This window comes from Babylonia areolata, chromosome 1 (genome assembly GCF_041734735.1).
Source record: "Babylonia areolata isolate BAREFJ2019XMU chromosome 1, ASM4173473v1, whole genome shotgun sequence".
Lineage (NCBI taxonomy): Eukaryota > Metazoa > Mollusca > Gastropoda > Neogastropoda > Buccinidae > Babylonia > Babylonia areolata.
In genome coordinates this window covers 102,289,155-102,301,468 of record NC_134876.1, presented here as the reverse complement: position 1 = coordinate 102,301,468, position 12,314 = coordinate 102,289,155, and the positions used below count along the sequence as shown (strand labels likewise).

At 41.5% G+C, this 12,314-nt stretch overlaps 1 protein-coding gene across 1 annotated transcript in view; it reads right to left on the bottom strand.

Moving 5' to 3' along the window:
• Positions 1-11,902, bottom strand: part of LOC143290352 (alpha-2-macroglobulin receptor-associated protein-like) — a 36,398-nt gene extending 24,496 nt beyond the window's left edge. The window contains exons 1-4 of the mRNA XM_076599718.1: positions 11,684-11,902; positions 9,745-9,886; positions 8,894-9,043; positions 5,407-5,499 (exon numbers count right to left, since the gene is read on the bottom strand). Of these exons, the coding sequence (XP_076455833.1) occupies positions 5,407-5,499; positions 8,894-9,043; positions 9,745-9,886; positions 11,684-11,842 (544 nt within the window). The 5' untranslated portion in view covers positions 11,843-11,902. The remainder of the gene's footprint in view (positions 1-5,406; positions 5,500-8,893; positions 9,044-9,744; positions 9,887-11,683) is intronic.
• Positions 11,903-12,314: the final 412 nt, after the last annotated feature.

Below are 12,314 nucleotides of genomic sequence, written 5' to 3'. Positions count from 1 at the left end.
CACAAGCTAATGAGCATTAGTGTTAATATCTGTTATAGACACAGGCTAATAAGTATTAGTGTTGTCATTTGTCACAGTCCACAGACACAAGTTAATGAGCATTAGTGTTAATATCTGTTATAGACACAGGCTAATAAGTATTAGTGTTGTCATTTGTCACAGTCCACAGACGCAAGTTAAAGAGCATTAGTGTTGATGTCTGTTATAGACACAGGCTAATAAGTATTAGTGTTGTCATTTGTCACAGTCCACAGACACAAGTTAAAGAGCATTAGTGTTGATGTCTGTTATAGACACAGGCTAATAAGTATTAGTGTTGTCATTTGTCACAGTCCACAGACACAAGTTAAAGAGCATTAGTGTTGATGTCTGTTATAGACACAGGCTAATAAGTATTAATGTTGTCCTTTGTCACAGTCCACAGACATAAGTTAATGAGCATTAGTGTTGATGTCTGTTATAGACACAGGCTAATAAGTATTAGTGTTGTCATTTGTCACAGTCCACAGACACAAGTTAATGAGCATTAGTGTTGATGTCTGTTATAGACACAGGCTAATAAGTATTGGTGTTGTCATTTGTCACAGTCCACAGACACAAGTTAATGAGCATTAGTGTTGATGTCTGTTATAGACACAGGCTAATAAGTATTGGTGTTGTCATTTGTCACAGTCCACAGACACAAGTTAATGAGCATTAGTGTTGATGTCTGTTATAGACACAAGCTAATGAGAAGCTGTATTGTCACAGTCCACAGACACAAGTTAATGAGCATTAGTGTTGATGTCTGTTATAGACACAAGCTAATGAGAAGCTGTATTGTCACAGTCCACAGACACAAGTTAATGAGAAGCTGTATTGTCACAGTCCACAGACACAAGTTAATGAGAAGCTGTATTGTCATGGTCCACAGACACAAGCTAATGAGAAGCTGTATTGTCATGGTCCACAGACACAAGCTAATGAGAAGCTGTATTGTCACAGTCCACAGACACAAGTTAATGAGAAGCTGTATTGTCATGGTCCACAGACACAAGTTAATGAGAAGCTATATTGTCACAGTCCACAGACACAAGCTAATGAGAAGCTGTATTGTCACAGTCCACAGACACAAGTTAATGAGAAGCTGTATTGTCACAGTCCACAGACACAAGTTAATGAGAAGCTGTATTGTCATGGTCCACAGACACAAGCTAATGAGAAGCTGTATTGTCACAGTCCACAGACACAAGTTAATGAGAAGCTGTATTGTCATGGTCCACAGACACAAGTTAATGAGAAGCTGTATTGTCATGGTCCACAGACACAAGTTAATGAGAAGCTGTATTGTCATGGTCCACAGACAAAAGCTAATGAGTAATACTAATATTTGTATTTTTATTTGTATTTCTTTTTATCACAACAGATTTCTCTGTGTGAAATTCGGGCTGCTCTCCCCAAGGAGAGTGTGTTGCTACACTACAGCGCCACCCATTTTTTTGTATTTTTTCCTGTGTGCAGTTTTATTTGTTTTTCCAATTGAAGTGGATTTTTCTACAGAATTTTGCCAGGAACAACGTTTTTTGCCATGGGTTCTTTTATGTGCGCTATATGCATGCTGGACACGGGACCTCGGTTTATCGTCTCATCTGAATGTCTAGCGTCCAGACCACCACTCAAGGTCTAGTGGAGGGGGAGAAAATATCGGCGGCTGAGCCATGATTCGAACCAGCGCACTCAGATTCTCTCGCTTCCTAGGCGGACGCGTTACCTCTAGGCCATCACTCCAGTGTTGATGTCTGTCATATTTTAGACAGGCTATTAGTGTTTATTAGTGTTGTCATAGTCCTGACACATAGGCTAATGAGCATTAGAACTGTCATTTGTCACATGCAGACACATGAGCTATTATCGTATTAAGTATAGTCATTTGTCATAGTGCAGACACATAATTCAATGAGTATCAGTGTTGTCACAGGGCAGAGACGCAAGCCAGTGAGTATCAGTGTTGTCACTTGTCATACTCATAGTCTGGAAACATACTCTGATAGATTAATGAGTATCAATGTTGTCATTTCTCATCGTTCAGAGACACAGACTAATGAGTATTAGTGTTGACAATTGTCATCATCCAGAGACACAGACTAATGAGTATTAGTGTTGACAAATGTCATCATGCAGAGACACAGACTAATGAGTATTAGTGTTGACAAATGTCATCATGCAGAGACACAGACTAATGAGTATTAGTGTTGACAAATGTCATCATGCAGAGACACAGACTAATGAGTATTAGTGTTGACAATTGTCATCATCCAAAGACACAGACTAATGAGTATTAGTGTTGACAAATGTCATCATCCAGAGACACAGACTAATGAGTATTAGTGTTGACAATTGTCATCATCCAGAGACACAGACTAATGAGTATTAGTGTTGACAAATGTCATCATCCAGAGACACAGACTAATGAGTATTAGTGTTGACAATTGTCATCATCCAGAGACACAGACTAATGAGTATTAGTGTTGACAATTGTCATCATCCAGAGACACAGACTAATGAGTATTAGTGTTGACAATTGTCATCATCCAGAGACACAGACTAATGAGTATTAGTGCTGTCGTTTATCCTAGTCAAAGAGACACAGACTGGTGGGTAATAGTGTTGTCATTTGTCCTCACCCACAGAGACACAGACCAATGGGTATTACTATTAGAGTATTAGAGAGACACACAGAGTTGCAGAGAGAGACACACAGAGTTGCAGAGAGACACACAGAGTTGCAGAGAGACACACAGAGTTGCAGAGAGAGACACAGAGTTGCAGAGAGAGACACAGAGTTGCAGAGAGACACACAGAGTTGCAGAGAGACACACAGAGTTGCAGAGAGAGACACAGAGTTGCAGAGAGAGACACAGAGTTGCAGAGAGACACACAGAGTTGCAGAGAGAGACACACAGAGTTGCAGAGAGACACACAGAGTTGGAGAGAGAGACACAGAGTTGCAGAGAGAGACACAGAGTTGCAGAGAGAGACACAGAGAGTTGCAGAGAGACACACAGAGTTGCAGAGAGAGACACACAGAGTTGCAGAGAGAGACACAGAGTTGCAGAGAGAGACACAGAGAGTTGCAGAGAGACACACAGAGTTGCAGAGAGACACACAGAGTTGCAGAGAGACACACAGAGTTGCAGAGAGAGACACACAGAGTTGCAGAGAGAGACACACAGAGTTGGAGAGAGACACACAGAGTTGCAGAGAGAGACACAGAGTTGCAGAGAGAGACACACAGAGTTGCAGAGAGACACACAGAGTTGCAGAGAGAGACACACAGAGTTGGAGAGAGACACACAGAGTTGCAGAGAGAGACACAGAGTTGCAGAGAGAGACACAGAGTTGCAGAGAGACACACAGAGTTGCAGAGAGAGACACACAGAGTTGGAGAGAGACACACAGAGTTGCAGAGAGAGACACAGAGTTGCAGAGAGAGACACACAGAGTTGCAGAGAGACACACAGAGTTGCAGAGAGAGACACAGAGTTGCAGAGAGAGACACACAGAGTTGCAGAGAGACACACAGAGTTGCAGAGAGACACACAGAGTTGCAGAGAGAGACACACAGAGTTGCAGAGAGAGACACACAGAGTTGCAGAGAGACACACAGAGTTGCAGAGAGAGACACACAGAGTTGCAGAGAGACACACAGAGTTGCAGAGAGACACACAGAGTTGCAGAGAGAGACACAGAGTTGCAGAGAGAGACACAGAGTTGCAGAGAGACACACAGAGTTGCAGAGAGAGACACACAGAGTTGCAGAGAGAGACACACAGAGTTGCAGAGAGAGACACACAGAGTTGCAGAGAGACACACAGAGTTGGAGAGAGAGACACAGAGTTGCAGAGAGACACACAGAGTTGGAGAGAGAGACACAGAGTTGCAGAGAGACACACAGAGTGTCAGAGAGACACACAGAGTTGCAGAGAGAGACACAGAGTTGCAGAGAGACACACAGAGTTGCAGAGAGAGACACACAGAGTTGCAGAGAGACACACAGAGTTGCAGAGAGACACACAGAGTTGCAGAGAGAGACACACAGAGTATTAGAGAGACACACAGAGTTGCAGAGAGACACACAGAGTTGCAGAGAGACACACAGAGTTGCAGAGAGAGACACAGAGTTGCAGAGAGACATACAGAGTTGCAGAGAGAGACACACAGAGTTGCAGAGAGACACACAGAGTTGCAGAGAGAGACACACAGAGTTGCAGAGAGACACACAGAGTTGCAGAGAGACACACAGAGTTGCAGAGAGAGACACAGAGTTGCAGAGAGAGACAGACAGATGCAAAGAAAAACAGAAACCGTACGTGCCAGACAGAAAAACAAAACAAAACTAAAACAAAAACATTATGATCACAACGACTATTATCAAAACAGTTTAATATCAGTCCATTCAAAAAACAAACAAACAAAAATGAGAAAAAACGAAGAAAAAACACACACACAAATTGAACAGATGTCTACACCCCTGTACACTGATTACTTCCCTTCCCTTGACAATACACTGATTACTTCCCTTCCCTTGACAAGCCTTTTCTGATCCTGTGTTAGGTTTTTTACTACAGAGAAATCGCAAAATCTACTATCCCATTTTACTGTCATAGCCAACCACTGACATTACAAACCAACCACCCATGACATTTAGCACAATGTGGAGTGGAAACTGGACCAGTTTTTAACAGCACTTTCTTCTGAAGACTTATGTTATATTCCTGGAACTGTTCACTGTGACTTCTGGAAATGTCACTGAAAATAAAAGTCCACTCAGAAAGGTCTCACAAATAATGGCTTCCATAGTGTGGAGTTTGAAAAAAAGAAGAAGAAAAATAAAAAAAACAAAAAGAAGAAGAAGAAGAAAAAGATAAATTTATAACATTGTATGATTCATATATAATCTGAAAATTCAATTGTAAACATGAATGAAATAAGTCAATAATGAAAAGACATTTTATATCAGTGGCTTTTTTATGTACATACACACACTCCAGAATTAATCTGAACTTCACACCATAATGTGCTGTTAGGAAAGTTCTGGTAGAGTATATATGTGAATATGTTCTTGGGGGAAAAAAAAAGAAGGAAAAAAGTCAATGTTAAAATTGTGAAAAAGATACCACTCAGAAATACCTAATCAATAATGGCCCTTACTGGGTGAAATTTAGTTCTGTTACAGTATGTTGGACTTTCTGAGAAAATGTTAAAATTGCATTATGGATACAACCTTCACACACAGATACACACACATCCACAGATACAGACACACACACACAGATACACACACACACACACACACACACTTGTCAGGTAGCCTGACTGTGTATATCCACATAAAAGACTAAAAGAAGAAAAAGAGGCAGAATTTACCTTCAACTTCCATCTGTCTTTTCAAGAAGCTCAGTTCATCAATTTTCATCTGCTGATGCCAGAACTCTTCCCTCAGCTTCTCCAGGTCTCTTCCTTCAACACAAACATTTCATCTGGATTCACTAAGTTCACTTCAATGTATTGCATGGTATTGTATTGCATCATATTCCATTGCATTGTATGTGTTGTGTTGTTTTGTATTGAATTGCATTGTGTTCTACTGTTCTTTTGCCACAACAGACTTCTATGAGTGAAATTCTGGCTTTTCTCTATGGGAGAGCCCATTGCTACAGTGCATCTCATCATTTTATTTTTCTTTGTTTTACAAAGTGGATTTTTCTTCAAAACTTTGCCAGGTTCAAAAAGCCTTTTGTTGCTGTGAGCAGCATCCAGACCCCCACTCAAAGTGTAGAGCAGAGGGGGAGAATACTGCCACCACTCAAAGTGTACAGCAGAGGGGGAGAATACTGCCACCACTCAAAGTGTACAGCAGAGGGGGAGAATACTGCCACCACTCAAAGTGTAGAGCAGGGGGAGAATACTGCCACCACTCAAAGTGTACAGCAGAGGGGGAGAATACTGCCACCACTCAAAGTGTAGAGCAGAGGGGGAGAATACTGCCACCACTCAAAGTGTACAGCAGAGGGGGAGAATACTGCCACCACTCAAAGTGTACAGCAGAGGGGGAGAATACTGCCACCACTCAAAGTGTACAGCAGAGGGGGAGAATACTGCCACCACTCAAAGTGTACAGCAGAGGGGGAGAATACTGCCACCACTCAAAGTGTACAGCAGAGGGGGAGAATACTGCCACCACTCAAAGTGTACAGCAGAGGGGGAGAATACTGCCACCACTCAAAGTGTAGAGCAGAGGGGGAGAATACTGCCACCACTCAAAGTGTACAGCAGGGGGGGAGAATACTGCCACCACTCAAAGTGTAGAGCAGGGGGGGAGAATACTGCCACCACTCAAAGTGTACAGCAGAGGGGGAGAATACTGCCACCACTCAAAGTGTACAGCAGAGGGGGAGAATACTGCCACCACTCAAAGTGTACAGCAGAGGGGGAGAATACTGCCACCACTCAAAGTGTAGAGCAGGGGGGGGGGGAGAATACTGCCACCACTCAAAGTGTACAGCAGAGGGGGAGAATACTGCCACCACTCAAAGTGTACAGCAGAGGGGGAGAATACTGCCAACACTCAAAGTGTAGAGCAGGGGGGGAGAATACTGCCACCACTCAAAGTGTAGAGCAGAGGGAGAATACTGCCACCACTCAAAGTGTACAGCAGAGGGGGAGAATACTGCCACCACTCAAAGTGTACAGCAGAGGGAGAGAATACTGCCCAGTGTGTGATTCATTCCCATGTGCTCTGACTCTCTTGCTTTCTAGACGGATGTGTTACCACCAGCACACAACCTATTCAATACATCTCTCATTTCTGAAGCCCTTGACCGGTGCTGATAAGGAGCCAGGTGATTGATAAGGAGCCAGGTGATTGATAAGGAGCCAGGTGACAGAATGGTTAACACTTATCTGATAAGGAGCCAGGTGACAGAATGGTTAACACTTATCTGATAAGGAGCCAGGTGATAGAATGGTCAACACTTATCTGCCAGGTGATAGAATGGTTAACACTTACCTGATAAGGAGCCAGGTGATAGAATGGTTAACACTTACCTGATAAGGAGCCAGGTGATAGAATGGTTAACACTTACCTGATAAGGAGCCAGGTGATAGAATGGTTAACACTTACCTGATAAGGAGCCAGGTGATAGAAAGGTTAACACTTACCTGATAAGGAGCCAGGTGATAGAATGGTTAACACTTATGTGATAAGGAGCCAGGTGATAGAATGGTTAACACTTATCTGATAAGGAGCCAGGTGATAGAATGGTTAACACTTATGTGATAAGGAGCCAGGTGATAGAATGGTTAACACTTATCTGATAAGGAGCCAGGTGATAGAATGGTTAACACTTACCTGATAAGGAGCCAGGTGATAGAATGGTCAACACTTATCTGCCAGGTGATAGAATGGTTAACACTTACCTGATAAGGAGCCAGGTGATAGAATGGTTAACACTTACCTGATAAGGAGCCAGGTGATAGAATGGTCAACACTTATCTGATAAGGAGCCAGGTGATAGAATGGTCAACACTTATCGTCCAGGTGATAGAATGGTCAACACTTATCTGATAAGGAGCCAGGTGATAGAATGGTCAACACTTATCGTCCAGGTGATAGAATGGTCAACACTTATCTGATAAGGAGCCAGGTGATTGATAAGGAGCCAGGTGATAGAATGGTCAACACTTACCTGCCAGGTGATAGAATGGTCAACACTTATCGTCCAGGCGATATAATGGTCAACACTTATCGTCCAGGTGATAGAATGGTCAACACTTATAGAATGGTCAACACTTATCGTCTAGGTGATAGAATGGTCAACACTTATCGTCCAGTACAGTGTCATTGAGGGTCCAGGCTCCAATCCCTCCCTAACTCTTTCTCCCAAGTTGGACTGGATAATCAAATTGAGCGTACAGTCATTCAAATGAGACAATTAACCAAAGCCCCATGTGCAGCATGCACTTGGCAAAGTGAAAAAGAACCCATGGCAATGCAGGTATTGTCCTCTGGCACAATTCTGTCAAAGAAATCCACTGATGGCTACACAATGATTATATGCATGCACTCCAGGCCTGACAAGTGTTCTGTGTCATACTGCTGTAAGGCATCTGCTGGCAGATGTGATGTAGTGCATCTATGAATATATCCCGATGCAGTGAAGCCTCCTTGAGAAAGTAAAGCTGAAAACTGGTGAATAAACCATTCATACTTGTATCTATAAGCATGAACACTTTCCTCAGTGTCAGACTTAAGTGGATTTTGTAACATCAGATTCAAGTTAACAAGCCTCCCAGCCAGTCTCCGACCAGTCTTCTGTTTCCAATTTCCAACAACAACAAAGGAAAGAATCAACTATAAAGCTGCAAAATATTCAGAGAGTTAAAATGTCTACAACTGCAGTTAAAACAAAGGCTTTCCTCTATTTAACCTTGTTATAGTTATTATATAAACAGGCAAAAACACTAACTTTCTTTCCTGTTTTGAAAGATTCTTCACAATTACCATGATAAAAAAAACCAAACTTCTTTACTGAGAAATAAAATTTAAAATATAAATTTTTTAACAAATGCTCTTCAGTGGTACATAATGGCAGCTCTCTTCCCTTACAAAACAGATCACACAAGGTTTATTTCATGGAATATTTTGATTTGCTTTTGACACAGCTATTGTTATAACTTACACACATGTATGCACAGGTATCTAAAGAAAACAACAATAAAAAACCAAACAAAATAATCAGAACAGAAAGTATACCAACATTTACAGAGAAGACACAAACAACAGCATCCTGTGCTAGAAAAAGAGTACATTACTGAAACAGTGAAAGAATCACACACACTGATTGTTGCTTACCAGTGAAGCCAGCTTTTTCAGCTCTCTTCCACATGGACTGAAGCTTCTGGTCGGAGAAGTACGCCTTCTTTTCCTCGTTCAAAGGCAGCTCATTAGAGAGGTTCCCATCAGAATGATAGAACTCCTCAAGTTCATATTTCTCAATGATTTCTGAAGGAAAGAAGAAAATACACAAATGCATACAGGCCCACACACAAGACATGTGCACACACACACACACACATACACTGCAGTTCAAGTGACAGGTTTTCATTATGACTGGCATACAAGGTCAGTGATGAAAAGTGTCAATTTTCATTTTACTGCTCTGTAAAGATAGGTGCTGCTTTAAAAGAAATAATATATATATATTTTTTTTGCTTTCCTTTTACTAAACAGCTTTGCAAAAGAAGTTGAAAGGGGACTCTCAATCTCATACCCATCCATAAAATAGAAATATTTTCACAGTATGCTGTTAAAAAAAAAAAAAAAAAAAATCAGAGTTCCAAGCTATACCTTTGCCTACAGGTATAACAAGCACAAGTGCAAAGGTCTACAACACAAGCAGTCTGAAGTACAACACATAGAATAGAACAGAACAGAACAGAACAGAACAGAACAGAATATGTCTTTACTACCAAGTGTACCGGGGTCACAAGGAATATTGGTGGGGATAGTACATAACAAGATATGAACATAAATAGAAAATCATACACAAACAAACAAAAAAACAAACAAAAAACAAAATACAAACAAAAAAAAAGCTGTAAAAAGAGGAGGCTGGCGAACTGATACCTGACCAGTCCGTAGACCTAACATGCTAGTCAAGCACAAATAAATCATAAAAATACTCAGACAAAAAAACCTTTTACCTCTGAAAGCGGCATTTACGTGAGCTTCTTTCAGTCCATCTTTGTCCATTCCTTCTACACGATACTTCTTCAAAGCTGCTTCGTGCTTGTCATGCACTTTGAGATCTGCATACAGCTCAGCAAGCTTGGATCCAGTTAGACGCTGAACATGTAGCAATCACAAGTAAAGTGCTTAGTTAATAATTTCACACACTGAGGAAAAAAAAAAAAAGAAAAAAGAAAGAAGAAGAAACAAAAAGGGTTTGGAGACAATACTTCTTTTGTAACAAGTATATAACTCATGAATACTGTGTGTGACTCTCAAAAAGTCTAAATTAATTTAGTAAAACAAACATTTTACCGATTCTTTAAACAAAACTTCAAAAGCACAGATTAATGATACATGAACAAGCCATCATTTCAAACTCACTAAATGTGTGACAAACTGGTCAAAGCAATACAATAATGGCCTGTGACGCATACTGTTGACTTTGTTGCTGCTTTTTTCCCCTAAATGATAATGTAAAAGAATATTATGATACACAGCCACACACAGAGGTCTACACTTACACACATATACAGAGTACACAGTTGCATTTAAACACTCACATTTGTTACATGTATGTATGTGTGTGTGTGTGTGTGTGTGTGTGCGTGTTTGCATGTGTGTGTGTGTGCACGTGCGAGTGTGTGTGTCTGAGTATCCGTGTGAGTGTGTGTGTATGTGCGCACATGCATGTGTTTGTGAGTAAATGTGTCTGCCACACTGTGTGTGTGTGTGTGTGTGTGTGCATGTGCACTTGTATTTGATCACTTATATCACTACTCAAACTCCTGTATCTGGGGAGCAGAACTTTTAAACTGGTGCAAGACTAAATAATATATCTTCACTTGTTTTTGTTTCTCTAGTTCAACAATTATATAACCCCCCCCCCCCCCCCCCAAAAAAACCAATAAAATTGCACACTCTTAGTCTTAAAGCTCGTATGACTTGTTTTTTGTTTTGTTTTAAACTTGATGATGACTGCCAACATGGCGGGCTATATAAACAAAACGGTCATGCACGTAAAATGTTACATGTTTGTGTGAGTGTGGTGCCTGAAATCTGACTGAATAACACAGCAAACGAATGGTCAACGCCCAATGTCAGCTGTCAGTCGGCTCTACCCAGGTAGACAGCCTGTTGTGCAAATGACCCCGTGTTTGTAAAGCACTTAGAGCTTGGTCTCCGACCGAGGATTGGCGCTATATAAGTATCCATATCAGTCAATCAATCTGTGAAACAGGATACAAAGTGAATGTGGTGTAACTGCCTCCTCCACACTCCCTTCCTCTACCCACTGGCACAGTCATCAGTGAAACAGGATACAAAGTGAATGTGGTGTAACTGCCTCCTCCATACTCCCTTCCTCTACCCACTGGCACAGTCATCAGTGAAACAGGTTACAAAGTGAATGTGGTGTAACTGCCTCCTCCATACTCCCTTCCTCTACCCACTGGCACAGTCATCAATGAAACAGGTTACAAAGTGAATGTGGTGTAACTGCCTCCTCCACACCCCCTTCCTCTACCCACCTTCACAATCCTCAGTGAAACAGGTTACAAAGTGAATGTGGTGTAACTGCCTCCTCCACACCCCCTTCCTCTACCCACCTTCACAATCCTCAGTGAAACAGGTTACAAAGTGAATGTGGTGTAATTGCCTCCTCCATACTCCCTTCCTCTACCCACCTTCACAATCCTCAGTGAAACAGGTTACAAAGTGAATGTGGTGTAATTGCCTCCTCCACATAAATGACACCACTCACCTCACAAACAAGAAAAAGAAAACAACAAAACATAGATAACAATCTGAACGTAAATTCATAAACTGTAAGGCTTAGATACAAGCCAGTCCCCATTGCTACTATTTCTACTGGCACTGCTACTGCTTTTACCGCTACCACTGCAACAAATGTACCTTCTTCGCCTTCTGCCATAGTAAGTTGACCTTTTGCATCCGAAAAGGCCGCATTTCTGCGGTGAAATCTTCAATCTTCGCATTCTTCTCTGCTGAATACTTGCTCCCGCACCAAGCAGGGACAATCAGCAGGATGACAATCAACGATAACAACTTCATGTTGACTGAGAGTCCTGCAACAACGATGAAAGTGTTGACTTACTTCGCAAACAAAACGCCCACGATGGACCAAGGGAGGAAACTCCAGAAATCGATTGCACATAAACTCCCTTTGTTTCGAAATCTTTCTTCCGGGCCTGTTGGAAAAGACAGTTTCAGCTTCAGTTTCAGTAGCTCAAGGAGGCGTCACTGCGTTCGGACAAATCCATATACGCTACACCATCATCTGCCAAGCAGATGCCTGACCAGCAGCGTAACCCAACGCGCTTAGGAAAAGACAGCCTGTGGGAACTGCCGCATGGCTTCAACATTGAAAAAAAAAAAAAAAAAAAAAACCGACAAAAAAGCGTATCACTAATCATTTTAAAGAAAGCAAAATTGGGAGAGGAGGGGAACAGGTAAAGGGAGATTAAAACAAATTTCATTTTCCATTTTATGTTTTATTTTTTGTTATGACCACAACATGATTTTT